Raw genomic sequence first — 20,560 nt, forward strand, 5'->3', positions numbered from 1 at the left:
ATGTTATACACATTCAACAAAACTAAAACAAAAGAAAATATTTCTTGATATTATTTGTTTACAGAGCTTTCCAGCTTGTATAAGCTTACAATATTAAAGGAAATACAGCCACATCAAAATTAGTCTGAAATCTGTCCCGCATTTATTACATGTTAAAAATGAAATCAGTTCCCACATACTGTTATGTAATTTCCCATCACCTTCACACTGCAAGCCACATACATTAGCTGACAATAAAGCTTCATTAGACCTTTATTGCTAATGTGAAGAAAGTTTTAAAGAGTTCTGCTGTATACTAAAGATATACTGCAGGGTTTGGGGGGGGGGACACACGCACAAACGAATAAGGTTTTGTGTCTGAAAATTGAAAGCTCTGCATATAAAGCTGCAGCCCAACCAAGGATTTTGATACTCAGACAACTGAAACACTGCTGATTTGTAAATGTAATTTTTCTTACAGTATACAGGTGAATAGCTCATGCCTAATTACAGATTGAGACAATTTGAAACAGCACAAGTTTAAAATCTTAATGCAGATGATCAGACCATTAGAATTTCCAATGAAGCATTCATTCTGGAGCACACAGGCTGCATTGTAACACAAATACAAACAATAGTACAGATGATTTAATTAGATTACTTCACTCCTATGAATTCTTCCAAACAAGCTCTTTAAGAAAGCCAGAAACAGACTTCAACTTTCATGTTTTCTGGATGTTTTGGCCTATGGCAGTCAGTCATGCTCTCAAAGCATGTTCTCACAGAAGCAGCTGTGTATACACAACAAATCACATTTGGACATGTTTCGATCCAAGAGCGGGTAAGGACAAGCAGAGGTGAGCAGCAGGCTGGCCCTCAACACTACCACCAATGGTTGCCATAACAACGGGAGGAATCACAGAAAGAGGCCGGTATTGATCTTTCCATCCCATGTTCTTGCCATTTCTTCAGAGTCGTCTTACACAATGCTACCACAACCAACACCGTTGCACATACCCTAGTTCTGAAGTTAATGGGAAATAATAGTGATGAAAAGGAACAGGGAATAATTACTGCTGCGGTTAGCCCGAGTACACAAAGAACAGGCAGCAGAATTTTCATCTTAACAGTACGCTATGCCAGAGGAAAGGGGGCATCAGTACGTACAGACGTGCTTCTCCATGCCTTCCATTTACATCTCACGTTTTCTGTGCATTCTCCTGCAGGGCAGCATCTGCCTGTTCTCAGCATTTGTAACAAGAGAGTCACCAACACCTGGGTCAGCTATTGCGAAGAGTAGGATATAGCAGCGGATGTTTTGTGCTTAGTTGAAAGCCTGCTACATCATGTCAGCGTGCTGCAGAATGGCACAGAGCCAAAAGGATAAGGAAGAGAGACTACTTACAAACACTAAAGAGATTTTCCAGGTTAACAATGGCATAGCTCCAGAGCCTCTCAAAATATACGACAGCAAAACTAAGTTTTATAAACATGGGATAATACATGAGTGTATAAGAGATTTCGCTAAGGACTAATATCGTTTCCAAGAACAACACATAGCTCAAAATTGCATTTAGTTTGCAAATGACAGGATTTTAATTTCTTGATACTACCATAAGGCTTAAATGAAAAATATATTTTGAAGGTTTCACCTCCACCATTAACATTTCTTCTTAGGATATGCAAAATTGGAGAAAAACCTGTTTAAAATATTAGACTGAATTAAGAAAGCCTTTTAAGACCATTCCCAACTGTATCTATAGACACTGAAGAATGACCAGAATAGTTAGTAGAATGTGGCCCTAGCTAAGAACAGAAGGCTGTTTATATCAGAAAGATAAAATATTATTATTGTAAACAAGTAGATCGCTTTTGCTACATGCACCCTACATTGTTCCAGTTTTATATCAGCATAACACCTCTGTAATTACTATATTTGCAATAAAGCTGAAGTAATAAAGCAATAGTATGGGAAGTACCCAGTATATCCAGAAACGTTATAATTCACAAAGTGATTAATCCCTCCAAAAAAAAAATAATCTACATAGCACAGCCTTCAGAAAATACATCATAGTTTTCCAAGGCAAATACAAAAGACAAATTAAAAGTGTCTGTATTAATACAGATATTCTTAACAAAATTTGAACATTTATACTTAATAAAAATAGGTCCTGAAAAAAACCCAAACAATACCTACCGACTGTGTACATCAAGATAACAACTCCACCAGAATCCAAACAAATTATAACAGTATGTGATATTTAAGAGCTCTGGGAACCCTGTTAATAACAAGTCTGCCATCATAACTTAAAGAGGCAAATAGCCACGGGTCTGCTGAGGACCATTCAACTGCATATACACTATCTTCATGTTCTTCATAGGTAGCTATTACACTGTCCTGAATGGGCTCTTTAATCCTAAAATTGAAGGAAAAAGAAAAGGAAAAAAAAAAAAGAAAATAGTAAGGATCTGTGAACACTCTTGATTTAAAAGGCAATATTAAGTGTCACATCTAGATACACAACCTCCCATTTAAAGTATAAGAATGCAGTAGTAGGCTCTAAGGAAATATTTTATACTAGATATCTGCACGTACCTATGTTTTAGATTAATACAGCCGAGTTAAGTCAATGTTAAAGACCCCATTTGCAGGGACAAAGTACCTGTTATTCTCAATTTCGGTACGTTTCCAAGTGTCTCAGAACCTACACTAATCACCTCTCTCTCTAAAGCAAGTTAAACTACGAGGTATGATCTAAATCCACTAAATCAACATCTTTTCTCTCACCATGCTCCACCCCTTCCTTTCTCCCTTTGTTGTTAATTGAATTCTTAAAGTAATATATAATCTTAGAGACACATAGGTAGGTAAGAAGTTGCAGTCCTTAACATCACAATCTCTCCTGTGCTGCCACCCTGGACCCATTCTCTCCAGAACAGTGGAAGGGAGATGGAGATACCACTCCAAACGCTCTAATTTTTATCTCCCATTCCTAGAGTTATACCAACACCGGATTCTCACCTATCGTCGTATACCTCAGCTCTCATGCAACACCCACAGCTCCCGCTCACCTACATCACAAGGGACAGACAGATTCTCTTTTTCACTGTAAGTATTTAAGAACAGATTCAAGCTATTCTCGGAGGTCCAAACCGCCCAAGAGTCATCGATTGTGCTCTGCCAGCTGAGAACAGCCCTTCTCCCCTCCACTCACAGAGCCGAGCCAATCCCTCCTCTCACAGCAACACCACAGCACATTATTCTGTAGCTGCAGGGTAGGTGAGTTTTCAGAGGATGACCTTAGAGCTCCTTCACCCACAGAGGATCACCTCTGTCTGACAGGAATCAGTCGGCCTTTCAGAAGCATCCCCCTGCCTCCCAGAAACAGCCTCGTATTAAGGCTGCAATCCTCCTAACAGAAAGCAAAGACAAAGAGCCTTGTGACTGCCACTCAATCATTTAAACAGATGCTACTACAGGAACGAAGTGTTGTTATTGGCCGTCTTTGCCCTTTACCGCTGCTCTGTGAAAGCACAAGTCTTGACAATCACAAAAAGTACATGGTATCATATCTGAATCGCTTGCAGGATATGGCTGCTCCACCTACCCAGCCTAACCAGCTGCGAGTCTAACACCACAATTAAAATTCAATTGAATTTAATGAATAAATGAAAAACAGTCTGATACTGCAGAACAGCTTCAGATATTTAGTTTCAAGGACTTTTATCATTTACTTATGCTACATTTAAGGTCAACTGACAAAAAAAGGTCATAGCAACCCCTGGTTAATTGCAAAGAGCAGGCTTGTTTCACAGTCCTCCTAAATATGTACTTTGATCCAAACCATCTAACAGCAGAGAGCTAATAAACACACACACACACAGGCACTTCATCTCCCGCAATGTGTTCTTCTAACTTCCTGTTAACTGACATGCCTGGTTAAGTGAAAGTTGGTCACGTCCCCAGACAGCAATGTGCTTCATGCGGTGCTCACCCACTTACCCACAACTCCATTATTCTGAAGGTTTCAGATGTCTCTCCGGATAAGCAGGGGAGTAATGCACGGTGCACATGGCTGTCAGGGGACACGACCGACTTTCAGTTAACCAGGAGTCTCGGTTAACCAAAGGTTGGATAAACAAGGACAAACAAGTTTCTAGATCATACTATTTTCTGTATGCTCTGAGCTGTTTCAGCATTTCATTTAAATAACACAGTTCATCTAATTTAATTTACAGAAGTCATAGGGGAATGAGTGTTCAGGAAAGACGCCCGTAGATGAACTTCTGTTTGCCATTTCCATTTATGACTACAATTTTAACTGTCTTTTATTATTGTCTATACACTGAATTTCTCCTTGGGCATGAAAGTGATTTTGTGCCTTCCCAGAAAAAGAAAGCATGCTATTCCATGTGGTTCCGCAGCCCGTGTGAGTTCAGTTTTTAGTGGGTTTTTTGTTTGTTTGTTTTAAATAGTGTAGATCTATGATAATACTATGTGTAGACTACTTGTGCGTAAGAATGGCATAGCCTTGAGACAGTTATTGAGAATCTGATAAAATTCTTATGGAAGTGATCGCTTGGTGTAAAAGAGCTAGATACTATACAAGATAATCAGGGAGGAAAAAAATAATCTCAAAGTGACATGTGTCTCAGGAACAACACAGAAGATCCAAAAGAAACTGTCCACGAGCATCCTTTACAAACACTATGAATGAAAATAGATTAGCCTTTAAATGATGTAATGGGTAATAAGCCCACACTGATTGTACTGGTGGAATAAAGAATAGAATTTATTTAATGTATGTGAAAGACTGTTAAAAATAATTAAAAAAACAGAAGCAGCAAGGTTGGTTGTGGTGCGTTTTCTTTTCCTCACAACAGAAATCTCTTGGAGACAGACCATCTTACCCCATGATAAGAGACTTCCAAGAAAACACCTCAGTTTTGTCTGCATTTTGGCTATGTGTGTGCTTTTTTTGGTAATCTAACAATAGGTTGAGGATACTATTTTTGAATCTATATGAATCTAGGATATTTACAATTGTTCAGTTTCTGAGTCCCACAACAAACTATTTCCTCTCAATGAAATTTTACACAGCTTTTGCACATTTTTATTTATTAAAGAATTTGCTCAAACTCTCCTAACTCCCATGATATTAAACATAGTTTGGTTAATGCAAGAAGTTACAGACTTAACAGCTACGACACCAACATTTATTTAAGCAAGGTAACAAATAACCTTTTCAAAACAATTTATATATCTGTATATAAAAAACAGTCTACAAAAAAGATTATTTTGGCCACAGCACATACTAGTGGAACATACACAAACCAACTTATATTTATCTTGAGATGTTTTTGTCTATTTAGATATTTTAATTATCCTTCTGTTTTTATCAGCTGCTACAATTTTATTTCTCCTTAACATACAATAGGTAATTTCAGAGCCTAAGATAACATAGCACTGACAAGTGTATTTTTTCTAATATGCTAGTCATAATGTAGCAATGAGTAAAAGCATACTGCTATACTTGCATGTGCATGATTCTTATCTCTGAAACTTCCCATTTCATAGTTACCACCCCTGATGACAATGCCCAGGTTATTTGCCTTCTTATGTTAGATGCATGACACCGGACACAGAAGGGGAGAGCATTCAAAGTGGACTGGATACTAGGACAGTCATCAGACCTTTGGTAGGTTTTGGAACAGGGAGGAGAGTTCAGGAACTTAAATTTCTTGCCGGTTAGAAAGTTGAGAAACAGGAAGAGCATCTATACAGAGGCAGATATGAAGTAAACTTTCTTCGATGCTACTTTAATACGTGCAATTCAGATTGTTGCCAAAACACAGAGATTTCTGTTCTTACATGAAAGCTGCAGGTTACGGGTATAAAAAGGTTGTTGCTAAGCTATAGCTAGCTTAGTGTACCCCAGGTGTAGGTGCTTGCTCTATTGACCCCTTGAGAGAGCAGTCTGACTAGACTATATTTGATAAGCGCACTTAGTAATCAATTGTTATGCCTGGCAAGATTAGTAAATTATTTTCTTCCTGGTCCTAAATCTCCCTGCCCCTTAAAAAGTTCCTTTAGTTTCACATTTTCCTGTAGTATTTTAAAGAGTTTTTCTGGGCAGACTAAAGCACCTTTTTCTTTCCTTATATACGTTCTTGCATTGCATCAACTGACAAGGCATCAAACTCTTATGTCATCAAGAACTCATAGTAAGAAATTTTTAATCTCTACCTACATCCTGCATAAATTTAAGACCTGTGCCACACAGAGCTGAAACTGGACTGCTTTCTCTTTGTAGTCTTATTCACATAGCATGACCCCTACCAGCTTCTCCTATGAAAGGAGAAGAGCTTTCATTTTACTAGATAACTTTGAGGTTAATTGTGTTACAGACTTGAGAGAGAAGCCTGTTAAGCCTTGGATAATTGTTTTCATGTAGAGAGCTGTTATTTCCAATTACTTCTCATGCTAACAACCACTTAAGTTTGCAGTGCTTGCCATTCTGTTTTGTCACCACAATGTTCAATAAAATATGCTTTTCAGAGTCACCAAAAAATCATTAATTCCTTATCACAGTCAAAATTAAATCCTCTTCAATCTAATACTACTATGAAATAGATGTGACTGAATAGAGCAGGAACATGGACTGCAGTGTCCAAAATGAATCCTGAGAAGCATGCCAGTGGACTCCAGAATAAGCCCCATAGATGCCCTTTCCCTTTAACTGCAGGAGAAAACTTAGCAACTATGGTGAAAAAGATGGAAACCTAAGATTTCAGGAAAAACACACAAAAAAAAAATCCCTGATGTGAATTTTTGGTACAATCTTCAATAGATAACAAAGATAATGATAAGCTTAGAACATACTGTCAAAAAATATAGCATAAGGGAGAAGGCAGCAGAGTGACCTTAGCAATCACTTCTGCCAGTGGAAACACAGCAGACATCTTAAGTCTGTAAACTCCGAGGACAGCTAAGGGAGCGGATAGGTCATTCTGCAAAATTCAAGTTTAAGGATGGCTTCCTCTTCAGGACTGATGTATAAGCTCAAAGTGTTATTGACCATATAAATCTTTTCATTGGTAGGGATACTTTTTAAGGAAAAAAACCTTTTCTGTAAGTCCTCCATTATCAATTGAGATTTGTAATGAAGTTCTGGCCATAGAAGTCATGAAGACTGAAAACACTCTTGTAGATTTGCTCCTAAGGTAGCAAATGGTCTTCTCATGCAGCGTATCATCAACATACCAAACACAGGCCTACAGAGTTTAAAATTAAAACCTATAAGGCAAATAAATATATTGCAATAACTAAAGAAAATGAAACTTGATTAGTGACTAAAGATGGTCACACTAAACTGCAAGAACCTAGTAGGTTTTGTTTCTTGTTAGAAATTGCAATGTAGAATTAAAACGACAGACTAGTTTAATACAACGAAATATAGACTTGCTCACTAACGTAAGGATTTTGGACGACCAAAGAATGAAGAAAGGTTATAAGACAGTCACCACTCCCCTTTGGAGGAAGACAGTTCTCAGTGCTCTGTAGATGTCAAAGGGAACCAACAGGTACATTCAGGAGCGTTGGAGTTAAGGCAAGTCCTGTGTTGCAGGGAAGAAGTCCTTGCAACATCAGAGTGCAAAGCCATTAAAGGAGGAGAGGCCAAGGACAAGCCTGCCTTAATTGGTTGCATCCATAGATGTGGAATGACTACATTTTAACATTTTGTTCAAACTGAGGCCTCGAAAAACACTGCCTATGTTCTTACCCAGGAACACCAGCTTTGGGGATGAAAGCTTAATGCACCCCAAATACTCACCTCATCTTTCTATTTTCATTTGTTTTGTACCCTTTTTTCTACCTGTGGGTCAAGGTGCTAGAAATTAAGCTACGAGTAGAGTAGTTCATTCCCCACTTCTCAGCTAATTTTTTTCCATATTTGAATTGTGCATTGAATTATTCAGACTAGGGACTTGAGCCCAATACACCATAGCTCTCCTCTGGCCACAGGCCTATATCTCTTCGCTGTGGACAGAGTCTCTTTAGGCTACGTACTTACGACAGAGGCTTTGGGCTTTCCAGTGAGAAAGCACTGAAGCCTTTCCTTATCCAGTGCAAGAAAACAAACACAGTGCGCATATTTCTCCTAGACATATTTCACAAAGGTAGTGCATGCTCAGCTAGCATGTTTTGGAACAAACGAAAAACACAGTTAGTGAAAAGAGCTAAACTAAAGAATAAGGCTGATAGCAGAAGAAAATCCTAACAGGAAGAATGGGAAGTCTCCAAAGATGATTCAGAAGGTAGTAAAGGTCCCTGAGCTGCAAATAGTCAGGAGCTAGAAGCATACCCAGGGGAAGTATCTCCTTTTCCTGTTTTTATAATCTTTCCTCTTGGCTGCCTATCAGAAACATGATACAGGCGAGGGAGACCTTTGATATGATCCAGGGAGGCTGCTCTTACTTTATGATTGATGAGAGAAACAACAACAATAGCAGTTAAAAAGTAGAGAAGAGACAGAAAACTAGTTGCTCTGATCTGAATCAGCAGTTAAGAGCAACTGAAGGTCATTCAACTGCGGCAAGAGACAGATCCTCATGCAATAGTCCTAGTTATACTGCTTACGCAAGCGTGTTCCGGTCTCCAAGATGGGAGCATATAAAGTTCCAAGATGTCAACACATACATGGACAAACACCCGAAGGAGAAACCTCAAAGAATAATTCCTTAGTAAGAACAGAATATAGCAACTGTTGATTTGTTGTCTATTCATTACTTGGTGAAACTGTATTTTTTTCTTAAAAAAAAAAGTTCTCCAAATAAATATTTTTCAGTTGCTAATCTTAATAAGTAGGCAGTTATTACAGAAAATCTGGCAAGAATAAATGAGTGGGTTGACTCATGCATAGTTCTACATGGCTGAATAATGAAGGGTTAAACTGACGTATAACTTGCTCGTGTCTCCAGCCAAGAAATACAATAAAAATTAGAAAGTTCACTCCAAAATATATTAAAAATTAACATGAGTCTTAAAGATCTCAGAACTCCTAGCTGTGTAGAATAGTATCACAAGCCAACATTTTTAAAATATGGGGATTTTTGCTAAGTAGAAAAAAAACCCCACAAAACTTTGAAGATTAATTGGTACATTCTCTTTATTTTTATATTTAATCCAAGGAGTATTTTTACAAGTTATTTTATTCAGAACACAAAAAATAGGTAGCCCAATAGGAAAGAGCCTTTCTCCTTCTTTCCACTTGATATTTCAACCTTCTTTTGAGAGACATTTGGTCACTCAGTCTGAAGGTAACTGGCTGGAGATACTAGGTATACAGACACCTGCTCTTCCTGGTGTATTTCAAGATACACTCGAAAAAGAAAGGTGTTTTCTTTTTCAAGATTCGTGTGCTATTTAATAGCAAACCAGATGTCCTCCAAAACAGGATAATGATGAACCCCATGAGAATATAACGCTTTCTTGAAAGTCTAGAACATACCCAAGCAAAAAAAACCAAACAGATTCTTCAAAGAGGTCTTCAGGAGCAAAACAGGTACTAAAGCCTAAATATTTTGCACTAGTCATTGACTAACAAGAAGTATTCTCAACAGCTGTTATTCCCTGCTTCATTAGTGCACTCAGAACTAAACAGACATTCCTCTGGCAACAGTTCAAGGCTGGTGAGCACCTTGCAAACATCCTTCCAGCTCAACTCATAACAAGCAGGGGGAAAATAAAACCCCAAACTAAGACTGTCAGAGTACCAAGCAAATGTTACAAAAGCTAACGTGCTTTCCCAGGTTGTATAGAGAACAGATTAGCAGCTGAAAAGCATATATTTAAAAAGTAAATGCAGTATTGATACTCTTGTAGCCTCCGGGAAAAGGCAAGGGCTCTATATCATTGCAAGTCATTCATGATGTGGTTTACATCCATCCCATAGCCAAAGGAAAAATTATGTTACATTTGTTGTATTGCTTTGCGTATTCTTTGTTTCTAGAATAGGAATTTTTGAAACCATCACTTGTGTTTTAATGAGGTAACCTATACAGCCTACAATCCGCAGAAATTCAGAACTCCAGATAACCTACTATACAGCATCTGTCAGAACACTATTTACTTGTGAAGTTATTAATACATTCCCACCACATATATATAAAAAAATGTAGTCTCTTTCTCACTTCCATTAATGTAATTTACCTTCCATTCAGAACAGAATAATTGCAATCCCCAGCCAAAGGTAAGGAACAAAAAGGTACATCATATTTAAAATGATGTAGTTTAGTTATGTTCCAGACAGTAGGTATGTACTGTTGATGTGAGCAATATTTTTTTTAGGTAATCTGATACACCTTGATCTTCCAAGCACTTACATCACCTATTGCTTCTAGAAACATCTTGTACATTTAAAATTAACCATTTCTATATATGGGATAGCTTCTTTATTTAATATAAAAAAATGGTTTCAAAGTCCTTTATGTGAAGCCAAAATGTCAAAGCTATTTGGAGAAAAACTACACCTTTATCAATAAAATAAAGGTGCAGGAGCAACCTTAAAAAACCTAAACTTTATTTAGAATTTTAACTGAAACTTCCAGCAAACGGCTGAGTAAGTGGGGGATCTTTTTTGTAATTTCCTTGTTTCTCATCCCATCTGACTATTCTTCATTTAAAAAGGTAGTTCAGGAGGTAATCTGCCTATTTCATCGCAGACAGCTTTCTGTATTAAAATAAATTAACAGAAGTAACAAAACAACTAGTCAGTGCAGACATGTGGAACATAGATATTCACAACTGAAAATAATAGAAAAATATAGACTAAAGCCTGTTGGTCTCAAAATATTTTACAAGTTTCAGTATCATTATCTTCTCTTTGTAAAGGAAGAGTTTGCTGAAGATCACCATGTAAGCTAGTTGCAAAATGAGAAAGCCTCAGCCCACACTAGATCTACATAACTCCCTATATACATATATATATTCATAAAGAAGTACAGAGAGGAAAACAAGCACCATGTATTGCACAATGAAAAAGTTGAACACAAAAATGGAGAATGAAAAAATATTATTTTGGAATTTCCATTAACTCTTTAGTAAAAACTCCATCCCTCCGAAATTCACACGCAAAATATATGATTCCTTACACACCCAAATGTATGGTGTTTACAAATGCTTGCAATAACATGCATTATTCTCTACCAAGAGTGTCAAAAACAATTTCCTGTTTTGCTTGAAGTAGGTCTGATGAGTTATTAGTTTCTAGAGCAATCAGCGATATTAAGAGCAAAACTTACAAAAATTACTGTATTTACACTTCCTTTCTTCCACCTACGCAGAAACTCACCATTAGATTGGTAACGCTTCCTAAAGGTTAGAACACATACACAGAAAATGCAAAAAGCAGATTTCAACTCTTGCTTAACCCAGACTATTGTATGTGCTTGACCTGACCCAGAGCTCCCTTAAAGTGAATCTTTTGACTATCCAGTGGACTTCAGGACTGGTCATCAGCACCACCGTCCCCCTTCCACCAGTGAACATATAGTAACCGTGCTCAGATTTAAAAGGTGCATTCCTTCCAAGACTCTGAATAAAGAAGAAGGAAGTAGGAACACAGAACTACTTACCTGAAAGGCCTGTATACAAAAATCCTAGTCAGCAAAAAAACAGCATGTTAACCATTACAATGTAAAGACAAACTATTAAGCATCTACATAAAACTCGGGAAACTTCATACTTCTCTTCTTGATGCTGGTCCTCTTGGTCACTTAGTTCATCATCATCTACCATATGCCCAAATGGTTCAGAAGAAATTGATACCATATTAGACAGGATAACTCTGCTATCACTGCTTCCTGTAAGGATCAGCTGATCATGAGAATGATTGTATCTGACATTCCAGACCCTAAAAAATGAAATCAGAATCAACAACGGCTATTCTTGGCAGGTAGTGCATCAATGTTAAATGATTATTTTTTTTAAAAAACAGCACTAAAAATTGATCTTTGATTTTAGTGTTGTAAGTACACACAGAAGCAACATGCTTCATTCCAAAGACTGGTTTTTGCCATCTTCATTTGGCTTTTAAGCTTGCACATCATCTGTTTTACACGAGGCGTCTTTAAAATTAAACAAGTAAGTTCTGAAAAAAATAACCCAAAGAACAAAACACACCATTCAGTGGTATCATTCCTTGAGGGCACATGCCAATTCATTGTTTAGTAAATCAGATAAATATTTAAGTTCCAAATATAAAAATTCCCCTAAAGCAAAATACAGATTAGAAATAACCCATTAAATAAAAATCTCACAACATTCTTACAGTAAAGTTTAAAATAGACCCTAAAACAAAAGTAGGATTATATTTCTCTTCAATTTTTACGTTTTACATATCAAGTTAATACTAAATGTCTTATAGTTCTTGTTTTATTCTTTTTCTTTTAATCTTCTGGAAAAAAGTACAAATGCTGCTTCTGTTAATTCACATCTTCATTTCCGTCAAAGTAGCTTCAGGGTCCAGATTTATTTCGCAAGAATTACTCCAACCCAAATTTTATAAAATATGAACTGCTCATCTCTTAATCACTGAAGTCTGCAAACATCAGACAAGATTCTCTCCTTGCTCCAGCCACAGGCGAGAGCAGTAGATACAGGCTCTAAATATTATCTCAGAGAATAAAATGACTTGCATATTCTGGCTTAAGGGCTGTAAAAAGCATGAAAAAAGTGGGGCTCAATTATTGAGCATTTCAACCATTCAACGGAAGGACAGACAGCAGCTGCTTTTCTGCATGTCAGGTGGAGCAGATGAGGCTCAATATGGGAAGACACACCTTGTCCCAGCTGGCCCCTACAAGCCAAATTCTGTGCTGTGCTTCTCAAAGGCGTACCCTATGCCCCAACAAGGTCAAAAACAGTTTCTTGCCAATTAGACTAACATTGTCTAAAACTCTTAATTTACAATCACACGAGTAACATTCACATGTTGAAACCTTTCCTCTGTGCAGAAAAATGATTATTCACAATAGCACAAACAAAGTTAGCTTGCATTGTTCCTAAACAGTAAAATAATTAGCTGAATAAATTACATAAGCCATCCACCCGCAAAACAGCATGCGGATAATTTGTTCTACCAGTGGGAATGCTCCTCTAGTGTCTTCACTGGTTCAGTGACATTTCTTGTGTCCCAGAATTTCACCTTGCAGTCATCTCCACAGCTAGCCAGGTAGTACTGTTTATTGGGATTAAAGTCTAGGTCTCGTACCAGCTGTCCGTGTGCATTTTCTATGCCATATATCTGTCTGTAAAACACATTAAAAAAATTAAATGGTCTATAAAAAGCTAACTGCACTCCACTGACAGGAATCTGTTTCCCTGGAAACTTGCATAATCCCCATAGCACCCGCAGACCTACAGCTCCCATTGCTAGTGCACAGTTTAGGGAAATCCCAGCTGTTAACAACAGCGACTTGTATAGATTTCTCAGCTTGCTCTGAAGCTTTGCTCTTTCCTTGTTTGCATTAGGATCATCTGGAGCTAAAAGGAAACAGTAGTTCCAGATGATTCTAGCAAAGCTCTTTAACAACTGTTATGAAATTTCTGCTACTAAACCACAGTATTTTCCAGTAAGAGCTTCTCCACCCCACTAAGTAGTTATACTAATTCTGTATTTATGACATCTAGTTCTCCCTATATGAAAAGCTGAGATGCAAGGGATGCATCAACAGCTTTTTATTATTGCTCTATTTTGAATTTACCTTCTTAAGCTCTGGCATTTATAATTAATTTACCTGTGGCCCTTAAACTGCTCAGCCATGCGCATACTTATCCATCTGAATCACTTCAGAAAACATTTGTAGTACTGCTAACGACCTAGCATCCTTATTCAAAACATCACGTTCCATCAGGTTGTCTCCCTACCTTGCCTCTTAAACTTGAGGTTTGGGTTGGGTTTTTTTTTCCATTATTGCATTACCGGTTTTCTCAATGCCACCATCGTCCAAAGCTCTGCTTAGATTTGACAGTCTCATACAATCTTCACCAGAATTTGTCAATGAGCTTTTTTCTTTTTTTAAATAAATTTTTCACTTCAGAAAACATAAACTGACCAAAACTTTGTATTCTTTGCACTCTACATATCGTCTCCTGTCAAGTCCAGATAGAGAAGTCTCTTGCTATTAATACCTAACTACTAATACAAAGCAAAGTAACTCCATAAGTACCAGGCCTATACTAAGCCCTATCCTGACAGCTATGGCAGTGTCTCAGGATAGTGATCCCGCCTGGAGTACCGCATCCAGTTCTGGAGACCTCAGCACAGGTAAGACACGGACCTGTTGGAGCGAGTCCAGAGGAGGGCCACAAAAGTGATCAGAGGGGTGGAGCACCTCTCCTGTGAGGACAGGCTGAGAGAGTTGGGGTTGTTCAGCCTGGAGAAGAGAAGGCTGCATGGGGACCTTATTGCGGCCTTCCAGTACTTAAAGGGGGCCTACAGGAAAGGCAGGGACAAACTTTTTAGCAGGGCCTGTTGTGACAGGACAAGGGGTAATGGTTTTAAACTAAAAGAGAGAAGATTTAGACTAGACATAAGGAAAAGAAAGTTTTTACCGTGAGGGTGTTGAGACACTGGCACAGGTTGCCCAGAGAGGTGGTAGATGCCCCATCCCTGGAAACATTCAAGGTCAGGTTGGACGGGGCTCTGAGCAACCTGATCTAGTTGAACATGTCCCTGCTCATTGCAGGGGCGTTGTACCAGATGACCTTTAAAGGTCCCTTCCAACCCAAACTATTCTGTGATTCTATTATATAGAGGATATTACTTAGATATCCAACATCAACACTCTTCTCAGAGTTTGAGATGTTAAGGATATCACTCAGGTACACCTTTCTACAGGGTATTCTGGGAGCTGGATTTAACGCTTCCTCTTAATTTCTTGAAACATTTTTATGGGTTATTTCTTAAACCTTAAGCATGCTTGCAGCAATAAAACACTTCTTTTCTCCTTGACTGCACCGTTTACTTCTTTCTTGCACTGCTTATGGAGATGTATGTAAGGGCTTAAAAAGAAATACCACTGTCCAATGTATATTCAGTAGTTCTTACCATGAAAGCCTTTATCCCAACATAACTATTATTATGACTGCTTGATCCCTTTCCTTCCCAAATATGAATATTCTTTTCTTTCACTCTATCATCCTACCTACAGCATAATACCTACACTGAATTTCCCACTTATATTTTAATTAAGATTAAGGCCAGACCACATGAACATTTTCTCCATCTACTGGATCCACCTTCTCATTTCCTCTTCTTCAACATTTTTTAGAATTTATTCTCCGAGTCTGAATTTTCCTGATACAATTCTCTCCCTAAATCCATTCAGCCTAGTGTCTGTCTCCTCTGCTTCACAAGCTATTCTCTGATTAAGATTGCTTCCTAGTCTAGTCTAGGGGTCTTCCCACCAACCTCATTTTTCCCCTCCCCTTCTTTGCTTACTATGTCCAAAATCATTTACTCCCTCTATCTTACAGCTATCATAATCACACTTTACAGAAGTGGCTATTCTAGCTACTGCTTTAGTATCTCTCCTCTCCTGTTGTTTGCTGGTATAGCAGTTTTCTGTCCTTGATTTTGTTTTCCCTCTCATTTTTTTGCTTCTTATACTGACACAGTTTATACTGCCTTGACTTTAAACTCCTACTTCTAGCCTAACTAGTCATTATCAAATATTCACATCATTCTAGACATATTACAGTGTAATTGCAGATGAGACTTATTCTTGCACATATTTTTCAAGTACATTGCAAACAGCAATTGGCATAGCCTAGTACTCGTAAATTGGTTCAAGGACTATCTAACCTGAGCTTCACTTAAAGTAATTAGAATTGTGGGGTTTGCTTTTGTTAACCAAGCTACCCTCTCACTGAGGATCTTGTTAATATCTGGACAACCTATCTTTCATAAAAGTTACTCAGAGTATTCATTTCATGCAAGAGAGAGATGCTTCTTCTAATGAGACAGAGCATAAAGCAGACTTCACAGCATTTAAACTGTGAAAAACTTAGAAACACAGGCTTTAATCTTAAAGGTCTGCATACTATATGTTAGAAATAGGATGATTACAAAAAAATTTAAAAATTGAACTTAAAAAAAACCCTTTCTCCTTTGACCTTTCTTTCCTCTCTTGTACACTTCATTTAAAGGAATCTTCATAAATGAAAATATACACATATATATCAAGTTAGATTTTTATACATCCCTTTACAAGGCAAAGAATAGGACTTTCAAATCTGACGACAAGCATACAGGAAGTGACTTTTAATTATTATATTTGTATTTTTAGCTTTTGTTTCTTAAATTAAATAAACCTTTTTGGCAAAAACATATAAGGCGGCAAACATGGGGATTTATTGCTACACCCCTGAGCTGACTGGAACCATAGAACTAAATTTAAAGTCATCCCCCTTTAAGGCAACGAAAGTTATTACAAGACATCAGTCTTCTCGGTTTAGTGATAAATTACTATGTGCTAAGGGGATAAAGCGTATCTTAAAAAAGCTTGCACAGGCTTTAGTAGTCATGGCAACAGATGTGCACAACATCACTCCTTTGCTTATCAAAATCACAACTGAGCAGGGGGGGAAACACCTTATTAGGTATATTCAAAGCTTTAATTGATTTGGTTATGACTTTGATAGATTCAGTAGTTTCATATAACTAGCATGGTACAATCTTTAATATAGTATGGTATGCTATTTGTTAAAATCAGAAAAGATTGAACTTAACCTGTGAATTACCTTCAGAGATTGAAGTTACCTTTAAATAGTATGCCATGAAGACAGTTCATAGCATAGCCAGGAATGTTGTTAAATCATTTTCAGGCTGAATTACAGAACAGCTTCATTCAGGTAATGTCTATGTATTGAGCAAATCATCTTGAGACTAGTACATAGTTCAGTAAAATTCAATATACAAGCTAGAATTAAAGCTGAGGGGGGGAAAACAGAGAAAACTCTTTACCAACTTGTAAATATACCAGCCATGCAAGCCCAAGCGTTCCTTTTATAAGTCATAGCTTTGCCACATTTCTGATCTTAAAATAAAAATAAAAATATTAGGAGCACTGGGAAAAAAAAAAAAAAAAAAATCTATCTCCAAAGGAGATTTGTCTTTTTTAGAGAACAAGACTGAAATTTCTCAGTACCTCATGCTTCGTGTATCCCATCCTCGAACAGTGGTATCATTGGCTGTTGCAATCTGTGTACAATTGTGGTGTGGACTCCATCTTCCAGAAGTAAATTTTAATTGTCCTTTCCCTTCCAAGGCAGCAGAACTAGACAGCTAAAATAACAAAACAAAGCTGGCAATGTTTCCGAATGTAATGCTAAAATGAAATTAGTTCTACTGAAGACAAAAACTGCACAATAGCCTATTGTTCCAAGTGAGTGTAACAGACTACCAATATCCTAGGACAAAAAATGGAAAAAGTTAAAAGCTACAGCTGATTTTGTATCTCACAAAATAATTTTTACGAAGGCTTATGCAGTGTAACATGTTCACAAATATTAGAAGTACTGTACTACATAAACTAAACAGTTTCAGATCATTTGTTGAAACAGTAGATAGACAATAGGGGCACAAAGCACAAATTTGTAGCTGCCTCAGACAAATAAACACACATAAACAGTCTTACAAAACTGTTTTTGTATGTCAAAATGACAAATTTTATCTGTAGAAACAGAATCATAGTGTCAAAGACTCCTTGATAAATGTATAGCCGCTTTAAAAAAAAAAAATCTAGGCCCAGATGCCCATGTCATCACATAGATGCCTATTACAATAACAGCAGGTACTAGATCACAAATCTACGATCTGTGAGAACTAAAGATCTCAGTTCCAAAACCAGGCTTGTATGTCATTGAGCAGCCAGCTCTGCATCTTCACAGTTAATAAAAAGAAGGTACAAATTAATCAACTTTCTCTTTGAAGTTGTGCAGCTAGTAATACTCCAATTCCATCCAATTCAATGTAAACATGGGGGAAAATGAAGCTGCATACACTGCAAATTACTTTTACTTCTAATCACTTACTGAAAATGATTAATATCTAAAGGGGGAGGGAGGGGAGGAAAACCAAAATTCGTGCATTTTAATCAGATATAAAATTTATACAAATTTCAAGTAGCGAGGCAGACACCAGACTTATTTGGTCATCTTTCACACAATGTTCATCTTTCAAAATGTTTCATTAAGAGGTATTTCACAAAAGCAGATTACTGCAGTGGATCTCATGGGATCACTTTTCTCCTTTACCTAAATCCTAACACATCATAAATATTCTATTAAATAGAGGATTTCTCAGCAGAAATATTACACTTTGATGGATGAAAAAGACTGAAACATACATACTGCTTACATAAACTTTAATTGACATCAACAGTAAAACACACTGTCAATACAAGACTGCTTAAATTTATTTGTATATGGTACCAATGTCCACTTCTGTATTTTGCTAACTTTTTATTCTTACATTCCACCAAGAATATCATATTTATTTAGCGTTCAGATTAACAATTTAGAAATTACAACTCTTATATCACTGAAGTCTATGCTACCTAAGAAGTGGGGTCTTCCAAAATTTTTCAGGTTGTTTTTTTTTTTTTTTTTTAAAGAATGTAGAATTTCCAGCAGGCAAAATCATATATTGCTTATCTGTTAATGAATAACACTGTGGCCAAACCTGCTCCCCTAGCACCATCCCTCCTCGAGTACAAAAACTGCCTGAAAGCCCTTCTATAACTTGCAGGTTATTAACACGAAGAAAAATACTGCACAGGACACTGGATGCAGGATAATAAACTAAACCACACTGATTATTTTTTGACACATACTAAATTCCAGGCGCAAGAGAACATGCAGAACTTGAGTGGGTCATTTCAAAAATTAAACAAAGTTTCTCTTGTATGGCCGAGACTGCTTACTAAGCTCAGGCTCAGGGGAGAGGAGGGAAGCGAATGCAAACAATGAGAACAAGAGGGAATGGCTTCAAGCTCCGACAGGGTAGATTTAGACTGAACATTAGGAAAGAATTTTTCACAGAAAGAGTGGTCGGGCATTGGAATAGGCTGCCCAGGGAGGTGGTTTAACACATCCCTGGATGTGTTTAAGAGATGTTTAGATGTGGTGTTGGGGGATATAGTGTAGGGGAGAACTTTGTAGAGTAGGGTAGATGGTTGGACTCGATGATCCCAAGGGTCTCTTCCAACCTAGACAATTCTATGATTCTATGATTCAAACACTGACAGTAAGACACAGTGCCAACAAAACCAGTATCTCTTATCAGGTATTTCCAAAATCTGTTCTTGATACAGAAAGCATCATATATACAAAATACGGGAAAGGTGGTCTTTGTAAGCAGTAGACAACACTTTCTCCAGCATTCCAGCCATATTTTATTTTTTTAGGTCTTCATTTCAACTTTTATCATGTAAAATATTATAAAAAGATCATTTTTTTTTTCTTTTTAGTCAGAAATTCAGGGGTGAGGCCAGCACACGCATCATGCGCTATTTCTTAACAACACATATGAAAAAAATCACATACGGGTTAGATTGGCCAAGTCATCCTTGCCTTCCCAAGCAATTCTTAAGTACTTGCAGGAATTAAATGACATCTTTCCTCATATGGATGTCCAACTATGTATACAGCCAAGATCCAAATCAACTCAGGGTAGACTTCTGTTAACAAAATGAAATCCCAGAAGTTACTGAATAAGTTTTTATTCAATGTTCTTTTGCATGTTTTCTATGAGCCTGAAAGAAATTACATGGATTTAAACAAAAGCTAAGAGGTAAGGGAGGGAAATTTTCATATACAAGAAGGAATCCTTATGTAACAGAAGGAAGTCTGCAAGTTTCCTTCCTGGAAATCCAAGAAATGAGCTTAAAGGAAACAAAGCTGGTAGTTTGGAATCACAAATGCAGGTTCAAAAAAAACCTTAGCTTTAGTTTTAATTCATATCTAAATGAACAGACAGGTAAGCAAGCTTTCTTGAACTCCTCCCTCCACTTCTTTAAAGGCAGAAATGTTGACTACAGAAGGAAAGAAAAACATGACAAAGGCATATTTTAGATATTAATCTCACATAAGGATTTGGATTTCTGCTGGCCAGAAGATGAAGACATGCAGCTCTGAGGGCCTCACTGGATATTGAAGGAAAACAAATCATGGTAATATTTTATAAACACAAAATGTAATTTACATTAAGGAAAAAAAAGGAAGTAAGAGCTGATGTCTAGATTTAGACAACAGAATTAGCTATTGTTCTTGCATTGTGCAAAGATCACACGTTGACTTTAGGAAAAAAGTCTGGACAAAATGAAATCTTGAACAGTGTAAAATGGTTATCAGAATATGGATGGATTTAACACTGTGCATATGGGATCACTGCCTAAAGCTGGTGACATAAGAACAATAACAAAAGGGCAATATGATATCATACTACATTGCATGAGAGCAATGATTTGAAATAAAAATAAAAGGCTCTGAAATAAATAAAGCCACATAGTATGA

At 37.2% G+C, this 20,560-nt stretch overlaps 1 protein-coding gene across 1 annotated transcript in view; it reads right to left on the reverse strand.

Moving 5' to 3' along the window:
- Positions 1 to 2,059: 2,059 nt before the first annotated feature.
- TSSC1 (tumor suppressing subtransferable candidate 1) overlaps positions 2,060 to 20,560 on the reverse strand; it is a 93,847-nt gene continuing 75,346 nt past the window's right edge. Inside the window, exons 6-9 of the mRNA XM_009887923.1 lie at positions 17,194 to 17,330; positions 13,123 to 13,290; positions 11,727 to 11,894; positions 2,060 to 2,396 (exon numbers count right to left, since the gene is read on the reverse strand). Coding sequence (XP_009886225.1) covers positions 2,222 to 2,396; positions 11,727 to 11,894; positions 13,123 to 13,290; positions 17,194 to 17,330 — 648 coding nt within the window. The 3' untranslated portion in view covers positions 2,060 to 2,221. The remainder of the gene's footprint in view (positions 2,397 to 11,726; positions 11,895 to 13,122; positions 13,291 to 17,193; positions 17,331 to 20,560) is intronic.

Source organism: Charadrius vociferus, unplaced genomic scaffold (genome assembly GCF_000708025.1).
Source record: "Charadrius vociferus isolate BGI_N301 unplaced genomic scaffold, ASM70802v2 scaffold156, whole genome shotgun sequence".
Lineage (NCBI taxonomy): Eukaryota > Metazoa > Chordata > Aves > Charadriiformes > Charadriidae > Charadrius > Charadrius vociferus.